The sequence below is a fragment of the Pipistrellus kuhlii genome, unplaced genomic scaffold (assembly GCF_014108245.1).
Source record: "Pipistrellus kuhlii isolate mPipKuh1 unplaced genomic scaffold, mPipKuh1.p scaffold_m20_p_2, whole genome shotgun sequence".
Taxonomy (NCBI): Eukaryota; Metazoa; Chordata; class Mammalia; order Chiroptera; family Vespertilionidae; genus Pipistrellus; species Pipistrellus kuhlii.
The window spans coordinates 166333962-166350233 of NW_023425515.1; the positions used below are offsets into that span (position 1 = coordinate 166333962).

Here is a 16272-nt window from a genome sequence, read left to right on the forward strand (position 1 = left end):
ATCTTACTGTCTTGTATTGTATATATCATCCTGGGAGGCCTTTCAAAGGAATTATCATCCCCATTGTCTTTGGGATTTCTGTTTAGCATCATCATATTCTGTGATATGCCACACATGAAGGAACACTAGTGATTGATTTCTGTGGCAAATGTTTTGTTTTTTTAAATCCCTTTAGGGTCTGGCCTCAATCCAGCATTCTCTTTCATGTTGCTGCCCTCTGTACTAAGGTCATATATCTAAAACTTAAATAGGGCCTGTTTTGTGTGTCTCTGCTTCTGCGCATGCTGCTCTCTCTGTCTGAATATGAATTCTCTGTTTTTCCAACAAGCAAATTTGTAGCATCCCTTCTACACAATTCAGTTGTCAGCCTCTCTGTGGAACATTTGCCAACTCCTTTTGCTCACTCCAACCCCCCATTTCCAGCTGGTATTTTCTTCTTTGTTTCTGTGGGATTTTACACCCCCATCCTATCTAATAAAAGGGTAATATGCAAATCGACCATCACTCCAACACACAAGATGGCTGCTCCCATGTGGACACATGATGGCCTCCACAAGATGGCTCGCAAGGGTCAGAAGTTGGGAGGGACCAGGCTTGCAGTGGAGGGCAGTTGGGAGGACCCAGGCCTTCAGGGAGAGCAGTTGGGGGGGACCAGGCCTGCAGGGGAGGGCAGTTAGTGGTTACCAGGCCTGCAGGGGAGGACAGTTAAGAGTGACCAGGCTGTCAGGGGAGCAGTTAGGCATCAATCAGGCTGGCAGGGGAGTGGTTAGAGGCTGATCAGCCTGACAGGCAGAAGCATTTCGGGGCAATCAGGAAGGCAGGCAGGTGAGTAGTTGGGAGCCAGCAGTCCTGAATTATGAAAGGGATGTCCAACTGCCCGTTTAGGCCTGAACCTACCAGGATTGGGCCAAAATAGGCAGTTGGACATCCCTCAAGGGGTCCCAGATTGGAGAGGGTGCAAGCTGGGCTGAGGGACACCTCCCCCCCCCCCCCCCCGCACAAATTTCATGCACTAGGCCTCTAGTTCTAATATAATATACGGCGATATAATATTTTTTTGTGACCGTCTCTAACAAACTCTAAGCTGTTCAAAGGTAAGAATAGATTTGCATCTTCCACAGAGCAGCACGTATCATATTGAGTTACATGAATGAGTAAATGAAAGCAGAGGAAAAAAATAAGAATAGAAAGAATGTGTCCTCTTCTCTCCTTTTGGTAAAAATTTAATAAAATGAAATTCTAAACCTCTGCCACTCCAGGGTTAGTTTTAGTAGAGGCTTCATGGAAAATATTGACACCTACTTTGGAAAATGAAAAGATGAAAAATTGGTGTTGGAAGTTTGTGGAGGTCAGTGGTAGCCAGTAGCAAGCAGCTTGTTGAGTTTGTGTGGGGAAATTAGATGTCTTTGTGTGCATTTTATCCTAATAGTTGTTCTTCCCTTCTGTAATTATAAAATGGGTTCTGGGAAGGCTGTTTATGTTTTTCACAAGTACCCCTTTCTTTAACATATAGTTGAGGTTTGCTGTTGGTCTTGGAAAAGAAAGTTTACTTTTTTTTGTTAATTATACCAAATCTTAAATAGTAGCTGCTTTTTCTATAATGTGATGATGCAAAATCTCATGTGAACATATTGGATTTGGTGTGAGTCACATTTCAGAACACTTATAAAATCAATCATTTGACACCTAGTCTCAGCAGGGAATTTGCTGATTTTAGCTAATCTCTGCCTTTTCACCTTTTTCTTCATTGCAGCTCTGAAACCCAGAATTGATTTTTAATTCTAGAATTGCATCCATCATTGAGCATGCTTTGAAATACCAGTAGTATCAAAATAAAACAAAAAGGGCTTAATCACAAATAATTGAGTAGTGCTGATCAAAAAGCCCTTTCCTAAATCCTTTCCACAGTAAAGTTGATGTGGTCCGTGTCTGTCCGTCCCGTCCTGTTCCCCTCTCCCCCACCCCCTAGTTTTGTTATTTAAGAAAAAAAGTGTCAGGGCTAAAGGCTATTCTAAAAAGCCAGCTGAAAAACTTACCCTCACCCTTCTTCCATAATCTTCTAACTCACCCCACCCCCCTCAGCTAATTTTGGAAACAAGCCCTTTGTTGCTATGATGGGAAGGGAGCTCCCCCCAATTTCTGGTGTCAGATTAGAGCAAAGGTCAGAAGAAGAGAACTGGGGGGTCACTGGTCAGGTGATGCTGGCACTTGCAATCCCCAAGTAGAAGAAAGAATTGGCAACTTAGAGGAATGAATTTTTGCTCCTGAGGCAGAAATCCCATTTAAATCTGCTAAAAGCCATTTTAAGTTTATCTTGAAACTCTTTTTAAAGCTCTACATGAGTTAAGAATTTTGCTAGGAGCTTGTTTTTTTTGTTGTTGCTGTTGTTGTTGTTTTCATTTTATTTGTACCTCCTCTGCTGCCATATTTTTAAAAGGAGGGACTAAGCCTACCAGTGTGCTTCCTAATGCCTGTCTTGCCCTATTGATTGTCCCCACCATTTATGCACCTTTTGTTACTCATTTTAGAAAGATTTCCGAGTACAGGAACTGCCACTGGCTCGTATTAAGAAGATTATGAAACTGGATGAAGATGTGAAGGTGAATTTATGTTCATTTTTATTTATATTGAAGTTAAAATAATGGGTGGGTTATTGCTCATTTCTCTAGAGCTCAAATTTAATTAAATAAAAATGAAAATATTGCCTGTTGCTTTTTTATTTAGTTCCTCATAAAATTGTTAAGTGTGCTAAAATTGAACAATTTTAATTATAATATTACGCTTCTCTGAAAGTTAGGGGTGTCCTGTTTTCTAGATATTGAAAAAATGCTTAGTGCTTTTTGAAACAACCCAGTTCTTTTTAGCATGTAGTGTAAACATGAAACATCAAATCATCAGAACAGTGCCATCTTCTTAGCAACTTAATACAGTCTCTAATTTGTTGATCTGAGCTCTAGGAAATGTTTGATAATGGTATTATATCTGTGAGTTGTTTTACATGAATAGTACTTATGAGAGGGTTTACTTCAAGGAGGCCATTACTTAGGTATTCTTAGGAGTCTGTCACCCACTACCACTCTCTCAGAAAAAGAGAAGTTCCCTCCTTACCACTCAAAATGAATAGTCTCTTGTATTTATATAGGAAGCTAATAGTTCACAGCAATTTTCCCTTCTATTAGCTCAATTCTTCATCATAGTAACTCGGTGAGATTTGGTAGGATAAGAATTAGTAGTTTAATTTTCTAAATATGGAGATAGACACACACCCCCCCCAAAAAAAAAAAAAAAAAAAAAAGAAAATTGACTTGCCTAGAGTAGGAGAACCAAGATCCCAATACTCATCTGCTTCCTTAACTCCATAGCTCATCCAATGCCTGTATCCTATACAGACTATCTCACCAAGGATCCAGGGCCTTGTTTGGCCAAGAGCTTATATTACTTGAGTACTTACTGCGGTTTAGTCCCTGTACTGGGAGTTTATACGTATATCTTCTCATTTTATTCCCACAATAGTACTGGAAAGTTATCCTCTTTTTCAGTATGTGAAAAATGAAGCCCAAAAGGTTGGGAAGCTTGAGATTTTGCCTAAATCCATTGGCTCTCAGACTCATTATTTTCCTACCTTGTCTCTCTTTGGATTATATCACTTACTGACTTTATGGCCCTGGGCAAGTTACTTCACCTCTCTTAAAACTAGCTTCTCTAGCCAAAACCGGTTTGGCTCAGTGGATAGAGCATCGGCCTGTGGACTCAAGGGTCCCAGGTTCGATTCCGGTCAAGGGCATGTACCTTGGTTGTGGGCATATTCCCAGTGGAGGGTGTACAGGAGGCAGCTGATCATTCTCTCTCATCAATGTTTCTAGCTCTCTATCTCCCTCCCTTCCTCTCTGTAAATAATCAATAAAATATATTTTTAAAAAAACAAAACAAAAAACTAGCTTCTCTAACAAGGCTGTTATGAGAATAAGAAAGTGCATGGTAGGTGTTAGATAAGTGTTCTTTTTCCTCTTCCCTTCTACCTGTTTTGTTCCTACTTGTGGGTTTGTTTTACATGGAATCTCTTGAGGCTACCACATTCTCATTTTCTAACACTTACCCCAGAGTCCAGTGGCAGAACATGAGATAAGGGGCAAATTAACTGGTTTGAATGACTCATGATTGACAGACCTACATCTGTTACAGATGATCAGTGCAGAAGCCCCTGTGCTTTTTGCCAAGGCAGCCCAGATTTTTATCACAGAGTTGACTCTTCGAGCCTGGATCCACACAGAGGATAACAAGCGTCGGACTCTACAGGTAATATTATAGATCTACATTGGGAAAACTGGGCAAGTAGCTAGCTGCCTGCTTCTCTTGCATAGCTTAGACCAAATATTATTTTTCCTTAGGCCTCTGACAAGCTGAGTGTAATTGGTATCTTCCTCTACTGTTGGGAGGCAGTCATACCTTATGGCCATGATAGTATTTTCCCACCAAGAATTTTAATTTCCAGCTCTCCCATGGTTTTCACAACTCAGTGATTGAGTTATTCACTTGGTGAGTCCTCACTATAAACAGACGGAGGCTAAACTTATATTTATCTATTTCCAGATGTAAACAACTTCTGGTTGGAAGCCTTGAGAGACTCCAAGAATGGCTAGTCCCAGGAAGAATCAGTTATACTGACCTCGTTAGCCTTTCTTTCCTTGTCTGCTTTCCTGAGAATCCTTTTTCTCTTCTTTTTTTGTTCTCTTTTTGTTTTAATCCAGCAAACCAACATTCATATTGTATGAAGACCTCTTGGTCATTGGCTCTAGAGGCTCTCCCCTCAATCACCAGGGCCTAGCTCTTCAAAGAAAAATTTCTCAGACATAGAGTAAGATGTCGCAAATATAAGAGAGTGACAGTATCTTAACAACAAAGCCAAGAGTGTAAATTATATCTTCTTCTTATCTTCCTCTTGCCTCAAAAGTTGCAAAAACATTTATTTATTTATCTATCTATTTATTCTACAAGTATTTATTAAACACCCACAATGTGCTGAGCACTGTTCTAGGCTCTGGATACATAAAACAGACAACAGTCTTCACCCCAGAGGAGTCTACATTCTAGTGCAGCTAAGCATTGAGAACTTACTTTATGGCTGCCTTGAAGGAAGTCTATAGATCTAAAGAGCCAATTGAAGTTACCTTCACAAGATCAGTTAAGAAAAAAATAAAATAAAATGGTCAAAACATTGGAATGGGCTCTTCCAAAAAGAAGATTCCAAATGACCAGTAAGCATATGAAAAGGTGCATAGCATAATTTGTCATCTGGGAAATCCAAAGTAAAACCACAGTGAGATGCTAGTTTATACCCACTAAGTGACTAAAATCAAGATAGGAATATACTATCATATATAAAAAATTGATATATTCTTGAAATTAATTACTGTTCAACAATAAAAGAAACAGACTTGATCCAATGATGGATTCATCCAACATGGATGAATCACAAAAATAACATGTTAAGTAAAAGAAAGCAGAGAAAAAAATTACATAGCACATGGTGCCATGTAGTGTTCATAGTGATATCTAGAAATAAAAGTTGTGGTTACCTCAGATTGGGGTATAGGGGTAAGGAGGGCATGGTAATTGGCTGGAAAGTGATGGAAGGGAACTTCATATTCTTATCTAGGTGATAGCCACATGGGTGTATATATTTATAAAAATTCATCCAGCTGTGTACTTAAGATTTATGTATCTTACTGAATATGAGTAATAATTCAGAAAATGTTAGCACTTAAAAATTACAATGTTAAAAAGACTGATTTAAAGTATTTCTATGTTTTCAAAATACTGTAGAACACATTAGTGTTTGTTTGAAGGTGGTTATTATTTCTTTCTCTTTCACCCCTCCCCTCATTTCATGCTTAGATGAGCCGTTAGACAGCTTTGAGTAGGTGACATCATCAAGAATGTGATACTATATCCTGCTAATCGTAAATGAGTCCTGGCAGCTTTAAAATGTGTCCTGCTTTGGTAGGATGGGTTTATTATCAAGCTGATGGTTGGCAAGAATGGAGGACTGAAGTTTTGCATTTCAGTGGCTTTGGGCCATCACAGAGACAAGGGAAGGAAAAAACAGAAAATTTCCATCCCCTCCTATTTTGTCTGATGAGTCACCTTTTCTTAAGATGTGATATGTAGAGGTTGCTAAGGATTTTGCTTAGAAGGTTGACTTTTCCTTCACCCCAACATTTTATTATGAAAAAATTCACACATAAGCAAAGTTTATAGTGAACACTTATATACTCACCACTTGGATCTTGCCACTAAAAGTTTACATATTTTATCCCCATATATATCTTTCTATCCATCAAATCATCATCTATTTTTAAATGAATTTCCAAGTTTACTTTCCTCTAAATACATGCATATCATTCACTAGTTCACTCTTTCCCCCCCTTTTTTTTTCTTTAAAATTTTCTTACACTGTTAGTATGTTGACTTTTAGAAAGAAAGAAAGAAAGAAAGAAAGAAAGAAAGAAAGAAAGAAAGAAAGAAAGAAAGAAAGAACATTTCATTTTTATTATTTAAAGAAAGGAAGTGTTACTCTTAGAAAGAACCCCTTCAAAGCAGGCCTTGGTTTCAGAATTATTAGTCAACCGACTCCTGTGTTCTCAGCCCACCTGAGCCTCTGTTCTACAATAGTAACTTCAGACTTCCAATATTTATATCACATTAAACAAGATTTAAACCATGGGTTTAATTAACATTGCAATTTTGAATTTCAAAATAAAAATTTTGGAAACTAAGATACAGATCAGTACGGTAACTAGAAAATATTGCAAAAAGTTATTGAATTAGGATTTCAGCCAGGAAATTCAAAATAGATTTTAACTGCTTCTGAACTAAGGCAAAATACTATTTAGAGTCTTAAAAAGGTTATAAAATCGAATAATTGCCTAACCTTGCTAACAACGTAATGACCAGAAACCAGCTACCTGAGATTGCTAGATTTGTACAGTTTTAGCTGGAGGTCCATTGTTTAACAGACATGGAGAGGACCTGGGGACAGAATCTAGCAGAGGTAGTAGTAGTTAGAGGCTCAAATATTCAGCTTGTGGAGCACAAGCTACAGGTAGCTTTTTTTTTTTTTTTTTTTTTTTTTTTTTCGACTTTGTAGATATCTTTCTAGCAGGTCTGATCATTTGAAGTTACTAAGAGTTTGGCTGTGCTTATTTCAGCTATAGACTTGGCCATGGGTACTTAGTTTGGCTTAGAAGTCATCATCTTCTCTTACTTGTAACCTGGAAGTTATAAAGCCAGGTGAACTAGTTTCTCCCCAGGCTAATTTTCACCTCGCTTTTCTTTGTTACAGAGGAATGATATCGCCATGGCAATTACAAAATTTGATCAGTTTGACTTTCTCATTGATATTGTCCCAAGAGATGAACTGAAACCTCCAAAGCGTCAGGTGAGCCGGGAAAGCATTGCTGCTGCCAAGCACCTTGCATATGGGTGTCTAATAATGCTCCCTTTCCTCTCTCAGCACAAGCCATTTGCTATTTCTTTTGCTACTTCTCTAGACCAGATCCATCCTTAACATCTCCTTCTGCTACTCATTTATGGATACTTTTAACTCAGTGCCGCTGAGGTGGTATTTCAATGAAAATAGATAAAGTTAAAATTAAAGACTTTGATTATAAATAGTAAAAGTGAAGCTCATTTCAAGGTATCCTAGGAACTCTATCAGAGTTCTTAATCTGGGATGGGAGAACATGTCCAGTTACAGATTTTAGATTTTCAAGAAACAGCGTCTATGTGCACAGTGTGTTTGGAGTGAGTGGACTTTGGTTTTTTCTTACTCTTGATTGTGGTTCTCATATAATGCTCTGGTTACATATTAAATCATCTGTTAGGGTTTTAAAAAATACCAGTGCCCAGGCTCCACCCCACACCAAGTTGAATCAGAATCTGAGAGTGGAGGCCCAGGCATCAGTACTTTTTAAAGCTCCCCAGATGCTTTTAATGTGCAACCAGATTCGAGAACCACCGCTAAAACTGTTTTTTAAGCAGTCACTAGAAAGAATGTAAATGTCTACCTGCCTGTCGTTCCCATCTTCTACCTGCCCCTCTCCAAAGTTCACACCAATTTTTCCCCCCCAGCACCTTGGGTGCATAAGTCTCTTAATTGTGGTTTTAATAGGCCCCTATCCTTTATAATTCATTTGTTCGGGCACACAAATTGGTGACTCATCAGGTGTAATTGAGACACTTGGGGAATAGTACCAGAGTCTGGCGGGAGCAAAGGTGTGCCTTGTTCTGCTTGCTTTATTTTCTTAACAAAACTTTAAGTGTTTTTAATGAATTATTTCATAGTATATTATCGTTGGAAACAGGTCATTCAGTGACTCTCAGGCTGTCTTTATTAATAACCAATCAGAAGGTGTAAGACAAGTGGGTGTCTTAAAAGACATTTGTAATCCTGACCCTGCCTGGGAGCCTTTGGATTAGTAAGCCCTCCGTTACCCCCTTACTAGTACAGGGAGCCTCACTGTGTCTCCGTTCTTTCTGGGCAGTCTTTGCTACTGTAAACATCCTTGACTGGAAGCTGTAAGGTGTTCAGAGGAGCTTTCAGTCGGATGTTTACAGCGGCAGGCTGCCACGGTCGTCCCTGGTTGCGCATCGGCTTTGAGACATTGCAGGTTAGTGCCCGTGGGCTCCCTTCCTTTCTGAGAAGTCACTATTGCAAGAACCCAGACCACTTTTCTTCCTTCAAAAAAAATATGATACACATGCTCTCCGTGTTGGAATTTGTTTGAGCAGCCCCCTTTAAAAACAAAGTGGTGAGGTCTGTCAGAAAATCAGGCCTTGTGCTAACTTCTGCTTGTTCTCTGTGGGCTGCCTGCTGAATCAGCTGGCTGGAGAGAAGGGTCATGTCCTGTTCCTTCCTTCGAAGTCCTCAGTACTTGGCTCTCTTAGGGTGTCAGACAGCTCCTTGTTCCATCTTGACTCTAAATGCTGTAATCCATCTCTTTTTTAAAGCGTGTCTAGCTAAAACAACTCCTTGCTGTCTAGACTCAGTTCTTTGTAGGTGTTCAAGCCATTAATTGCTGCCTGGCCTTTGAAAGGTTGAGATTACTGCAAGCTGGTCTGAAATTCTCAGGTAGCATTTGTAATCCTCTATAGGCATGAAGTTTTTCCCAATCTCCAAATTGGCTGACACCTTTTTAAGTCCTGGAAAAGCACCTACTCCAAAATTCACCCTTTCTGAAGAGGCAGCCGCTTGCTCTTACTACTGCAGCTAATGTACTTATTTCCAGTCTGTGGCTGGTAGCACAACACTGTGGTAGGTGATGCTGCTCATTCTCTGGCTTTAGTCTCCACTTCTGAACACATCCCAAGAGTAAAATCTCTGTTTGGGGAGGCCACAGCTAGAGCTGGGCAAGTACCCCATCCTGGATTGATTCAGCAATTCATTCCAAGATTGTTCTAGCATCTGGGATGATGTTCCACTACTGGGGAAAGGAACTAGCCACAGATACTGAGTTGGGGATCAAAGGCCCTTGACTTCTCAGAGATGCTTGGGAATTTCTCTTGTTCTTCAAGAAAGCAAATGAAAACTATTTGAAAGTAGAAGGTTGTTGAGGCTTGACTTGTACCCCACTAAAGCTATGAGTTGAAAGTTCCTTGCCCATTGAAATATCATTTCTCTTCACCCATCTCTTTAAACCAAGCATAATCATTCCCCTGCTAGCTTGACCTCCATTGGCTGAATGAGTATTCATATATGCCTCCTTCCATTCCAGTGAATTGAGAACAATCATGCCCTCCTCAAAGCGCAAGCTGACTTGATGGAATGTCTTAGACCCTGCCTGGTTCATAAACAAATTAGGAGGCTACAGTAGGCAGAACAGGAGAAGCTCTTAACTTGCTCTCCCAGCTTTTGGCAAGGGGTATTTTGGCTTCTGAAAGGGATATTTTGGCTTCTGAAAGGGTTTGCTTTTTGTCTGGTGAAAAGACCATATTCATTTGTAGATCAGTTACAGTCAGGGATAACTGGATACAGAACCATCACAGATCAGGAGTAGGAAATGCCAGTGTCTGCATGCCTCCTGACTTCCTGCAAGTTTGTTCTGGGGGGCTTTTGGTCATCTATACCTTCTCATCACCCAAGAGCTTTTTCAAGTTAGGTCTTAACTTTATGATTAATGTTTTTTATAAAGTAGGAAGGGAAATCTCAATGGAAAATGAATACATTGAACTCATTTCAAGAGCTTTGAAAAAGATCAATTTCATGGCTAAGGAGGATATCAGTTTATCCCTGCCACAGCCAAGGTTTAGTTGACAAGACTGACCTTAATTTATAATAGAAGTTGGAGTTGAAGTGGAGGTGACATTTTCACAGTTAAGTTGTTCTGGAAACACACCTAGCTGAAAATAAAAGGGACCCTACCCCCCCTCGCCTCTTTCTTCTGCCTCAGAATGTTCAAATTGTTTGGGTCTAAAGCACAGAATACATTAACCTAAAAAATTGGTACATGTTCGAGTACTAGCTCAGAAACCCAGCATGTCACAAGTGTCTGCCTAGGCTGAGTGGATGGCCATCAGGGATTCTGGTCATGCAGAGACCCAAGTGTCTCATATGCTGTATATCAGCAATCCTAGTTTTATTATCCTGGGCCCCCCAGGCACCAGGCAAGCAAAATAATGCACAGCCCTGTTCTACAGGGGACATGGATTTCTCCCCACTAGACTACAAAATCCTAGAGGTAGCAAAGAGAGTTTAGGGTCTCTTATATTGGTAACAACTGTTGTATTCAAGAAAATGTATTCTACTACCAACTTAGGTTTAAAAAAAAATTCAGACATACCTTAGAGATTGCGGGTTCAGTTTCAAGACCACCATAATAAAGCAAGTACAGGCATCCTCAGAGGTACTGCCGGTTTTGTTACAGACCACTGTAATAAAGCAAGTATCTCAATGAAGTGAGTTGTAACCTTTTTACTGATGGAGGGTCTTGCTTTCAGTTTGTAAAAAAAATAAAATAAAAGAACTCAACACCTGGGAAGTGCAATAAAGCCAAGTGCAATAATACATGGTGTGCCTGTAATTTCTTATCTCTGTCTGCCTGGCTCTATAAATCCATTATCATTCAGCAAGTGCTTATTAGGTGCCTACAAGGGAATGAGTAGTGGGGACAGTGGAGAGCAAGAGAGAGCTAGGCTTTATCCTCATGGGAAAGTAGTTAATTTGACAAGCAAGGACAAAAAAGTTCAGTGAGCAAAGGACTGGAAGCACAGACTAGACCTGACCTAATGAGGGGATGATGGGGTCAATGCCTACTATGTAAATGTCACTTTGGGGAGCTTTGAGGCAATCAACAGGGTCTCTATTCCTTGAAGAATTGTCTTTTTCTCTTCTCTTGAACATGGCAAATTTAGCCCAGAACAAGGGAGCGAGTAAATTTAATTTTTTGCTCAGCCAGCGCAAGTTGTATATTTCTGTTGTTTTTATTGTCCCAGGCAGGGGTACCGTGTGCCCCAGGGTCCTCTGGAGCAGATGCCGATCTCTGTGTCAATGGTCAGGGGCTGACCAACCCTGGACCCTCAGGCTACAACCATGCCGTAGTGTGTGTAAACATCCTACACTCTCAGCTGTGAGCTCAAGGTGGCTGGGAGAGGGTTGTTTACTCCTTCTGCCATGGAAAACGTCAGCTGAAGAAGAACAGTCTCTTCACCCAGCAGATCGGACAGAATGCGACCTCCCTAGTCAGCCAAGGCAGCTCCCAGCGGAGAGCTGTCCCTCTGGCCCCCTGGGTTGCTCTTCTGTGGCTAAGTACAACCAGAACCAGATGTGACGCTGGATAGATGTGGCCCTCAGTGACCACTGAGCTCTCAACATACTGTGAAAAGCTAAGCACTTGCCTACTGATGCTCTCGGTCCAAACATTTGATTCTGAAATTTCAACCCAGGAAAAGCCCTATGTCCTTCTCCCCTGCTCTGTCCCTCCTGAGGTGGTGGGAACAAAATAAGGAGAGTGGTGCCTGTTAGGGAGATTGGGAACCGACCTGAGAGCCTGACGTTTGGGTAGCATCTTCCAGTGCTCACAATTAGCACTGTCCTCAGATCACAGGCCTCAACCGCATTTACTCACAAGCACTGCTAGTGCGCGGCTTTTAGTGGCAGTAATTATTTGCCCATTTGCAACTTATCACGCAATGGGTGTTACCTCTACTTCAGAAAATTGGCTGTTAGTTTGGTGAAACCTATGGAATCTGTTATTTTTAGTTTGATGTAGCACAACTGGTCTCTTCGAATTCCAGTTTCTCTTGGCTCCAAATGTGGAGAGCTCAGCATTCAGCAGGCAACGGCACAGAGCCCATTTGGGGGAAGAATGGAAATTCACTCTGGCGGCTGCTGAGTCGGTTCTTTTCTTCTTACCTGCCTCTCCTTCTACCCCACAGGAGGAGGTACGCCAGTCTGTGACTCCTGCCGAGCCTGTCCAGTACTACTTCACGCTGGCTCAGCAGCCCACCGCCGTCCAAGTCCAGGGGCAACAGCAAGGCCAGCAGACCACTAGCTCCACAACCACCATCCAGCCCGGGCAGATCATCATTGCACAGCCTCAGCAGGGTCAGGTCTGTGAGCTGCAGAGGGTGCCTGCCCAGCAAGATAGTACTTCTTAAGTTTGGGATGGTGAAAGCTTGATCAGGGCAAGACAGGTACTGAGAGCATCATAGAGCACTGGATTTGAAGTCTGGGAACCTGGGCTCTCCCCAGACTCAGCCACTGAGGTGACATGTCACCCTGATATCTCATAATCAAGTGAGGAAAGTGTAGTGGACAAGATGTTCTTCAGGATCCTTATGAGCTAAAAAGTTTTAGAAGGAAAAACTGTCTAATACCCCACGAAGAGTAGTGGCATCTCTGTAGAAGGTGTTTTAAGTGGATTCCATGCCTGCTGTCTCTGTGTGTCTACACCAGAATTGGATTGTATCCTTAAGGGAGAGGTCAGGCATGCATACCTCTCCTCCCTTTCTCCCCATCATTTACTCTGTCCTACTGTTTTTGAGTCAAGTGTCCTTTTACAATAGTAATCAGAATATTCTTTCTCTCCCTAAAACAATTGTGAGGGCAATAATATACACATTTGTTGGGATCATGAGAGGCTACAGAGAACTCTGTTCTCTGAGCTCTGAACTCAAACTCTCTGTCAGTCATCAATTTATTCATCAAATACTGGTCATCCTCTGTAGGTAAAGTCCTATGCCATGTGTTGGGGACACAAGCATGAGTCCAGCAGTCCCTATTTTTAAGAATTCACAATCTAGTTGGGGCTACAAATAATTAAAGAATATACCACCATGTGGGAAGTGTAAGATATTCTTAGGATGTGTAGAGGGTAATATGGGAATGCATCAAAAGGGGTACCTAACAAAGATGTGACGGGGTAGTAGAAGAGGATGTCAGAGGAGGTTCCTTTAAGGGAATAACATGAGTTTTAGAGAGAATAATGGAAATGAATCAAAATAGACAAGGAGGGACTTCCCAGTACAGGGCTCAGCACAAGCAAAGGCTTGGAGTTGAGAAATAGCACAAGGCAGTGGGGAAAGGCTGCAGCACATGGAACATCTAGCAAGTCTGAAAAGACAGGTGGAGGACACATTCTAGACTGCCTTGTGTGTTCTAGTGAGGAAACACACAAGGTTTGCTTAGAAGGGAAAAAAATGGAAGTGGCAGTAGATTTAAATATAATTGTGATTTTAGGATGTATTCCCTGCTTGTTTTTTTTTCTTCTTTTTTGTTTTTTTTTTTTATCCATATAACAAATTTATTAAATGCTTGTCTTGACCAGACGCCATGTAAGCAGGAGGGGTTCAAAGATGATTGGAGCACAATCCCTCTCTTAAGGAGTTCACTGCACTGTGATGCCTAAGGGAACTTCTTTAGCTCTTGCTTGTACGTCTGCAGTGGTGAGAGCTTTGCCTGACAAAGGCTTTATCCTTTATAGAGAGAACTTCAAGAGAGTCTGGTAAAGACTGGCTCTGATTGGCTGATCATCCTAAGAAGCTCATGGTTGTTGTGCCCTGACAACAGGGCATGCCATCCATGATTTGACAGCTGCTATGCTAACACAAGCCCTCATTTTCCTGAAATGATTTAGAAATACTTTGGAAATCCTCTCAGGAAAATTGAGTTGATAGAGTACAGTGATGAGTTGGCAGTATGCATTTTTTTTAGTCAGCAAGAATTTTATGTATCCTCTTTTCTGCCACCATGGACTTGCTCAGCCTAGAGCTAATAAGGCTTGTGAGGATTGTGAAGTTGGTCCCTCCCAGCATCTTCCAGCTATTGTGTTACTGATTCAGGGTGGCCTTGTGTTGTGTGACACACCCTAGGACCTCTGAGGTAATGGCTGTTTCAGGTTGAGTACAGATACAGAATATATAATAAAGTCGAAGGAAATCATATTTTGGTGAAGTGAATCCTCTATTTTCTATCATAAAATTGGAATCTTTCATTCCTGGAGGCTTGGGGGATAGGCTGAGTTGAAAATTGCAGTGTAAGAACAGGAACTGTTTCCTATTGTCCTAACCAACTGCATTCATTTTTATATAGAGATCCTTCTGTCTGTCTCCCCCACCCTCCTGTTACTTAGAGGTGGCCTCAGTTAAGATCCAGGTATTCAATGTTTGGTGTCCAGTGCATTTACCTGCACACTTTCCCACAGGCAGCTGTGTCGCTCTGCTGTTTAAACGGGGTGAAAACCAGTGTGCACTTTATTTCCCTCACAATATCTTGCAGGCCTAAAAAGGAGCCCACGATCCCAAATTTAGTAAATTTGTAATTCATACTTACCCCACTTTCCATTTAGTTTGCCCCCAAATTCACCTGCTCTAGACTTGACTTGGCTATTTCTAAAGTGAACTGTCCTGGTTGCTTTTGATTCTTTTGTACCATATGTGCCTTACTATAATCGAAGTGACTGGGAAAAATTGTAGCATTTGAAGCATAGAGATGTTTAGGCAAATATTTTGTACTATGACCCTAAAAATAAATCTATGTTTTTTTTCACCTTTTATTTTGGTGAGTGACTTTCACAGTGCTCTAAGCCCAAAGGACTATAAGTTGAGTATTATTTGGTGTTAACATGACTTCAGGCATTCATGGAGAGGATTTGCTCCTAGTTAACCATTGGTTATTAACCTCTTGGTAAGTCTACTGACTCTGAGCCAGACTCAATCAGCTTTCTCATGACTCTTTCCAGACCACCCCAGTGACCATGCAGGTTGGAGAAGGTCAGCAGGTGCAGATTGTCCAGGCCCAGCCGCAGGGTCAAGCCCAGCAGGCCCAGAGCAGCACTGGACAGACCATGCAGGTGATGCAGCAGATCATCACAAACACAGGAGAGATCCAGCAGATCCCGGTAAGCCTTGCCTTGCCTCAGGTCTGCACGGCACTCTTCAACATAATAACAGAGATACTTAAAGATTTTATATCTGTATATACACAGACAAAAAAAATTGTGTGTGTGTGTGCATGTGTATATTTTGCATGGTTTGTATATCACACACACACACACACACACACACACACACACACATACATATATATATATAAACATTTTTTAAATCTATATTCCTATTACCCTAGACCACAACTTGCTTCACTCTGTACTCACTGCTTTCCTTTAACCCAAGTTAAAGTTCACCACTGTGGGGTAGCTCCTCTTAATTTCCCCTCACTCCACCTACGTGCAGAAGTCATTGTAACTACTATTCTGTGCCAAGGCCCAAAGGCCCTGTCTTTTGATTAGCAAAGAATAAGAGGGAGGTATATAGGGAAAACCATAAATACACTTGTTGCATATTCATTAGTTCCCACTGGAACCTGCAGCAAAGTGTATTTTTGGCTTTCATTTAACTTACCCATTCCTTCACTGTGGACTACTGCTTCCTGTGTGCCTTGAGGGATTTCATTTCTTAGATTTGTTGACTTTTTTACTTGTTCTTTTGTTAAAAATGTTCTTGTCTCAACACTTGCCATTTATACATTGGTCATTTTGCCACCAAAAAATGTAGAAAGTGAGTGAGTGACATGGAGCAATCCTATTTCCTACCCCTTGTTCTTCCTATTGTAAATGAAATGTAGGCAAATCTGGAAATTCACTTGGACTTGATTAACCACTTTCTCTGAAAAAAGCTCAAAAAGTATCCTCATCTCTGGTTTTGAAACTGTTCTTATTAGGTTAATAGAGTATGAGTCCAGGAGAAAGTTTAGGAAAGTGGAGTGAGTGTGTGTCT

General features: G+C 41.0%; 1 protein-coding gene across 9 annotated transcripts in view; it reads left to right on the top strand.

Moving 5' to 3' along the window:
- Positions 1 to 16272, top strand: part of NFYC (nuclear transcription factor Y subunit gamma) — a 65809-nt gene that overhangs the window by 42700 nt on the left and 6837 nt on the right. For 7 of the 9 annotated variants that reach the window (XM_036446071.2, XM_036446072.2, XM_036446070.2 and 4 more), the window contains 5 exons: positions 2529 to 2600; positions 4183 to 4296; positions 7343 to 7438; positions 12433 to 12606; positions 15237 to 15395. In XM_036446071.2, coding sequence (XP_036301964.1) covers positions 2529 to 2600; positions 4183 to 4296; positions 7343 to 7438; positions 12433 to 12606; positions 15237 to 15395 — 615 coding nt within the window. The remainder of the gene's footprint in view (positions 1 to 2528; positions 2601 to 4182; positions 4297 to 7342; positions 7439 to 12432; positions 12607 to 15236; positions 15396 to 16272) is intronic. The other 2 variants (XM_036446077.2, XM_036446069.1) reach the window with 1 other exon arrangement.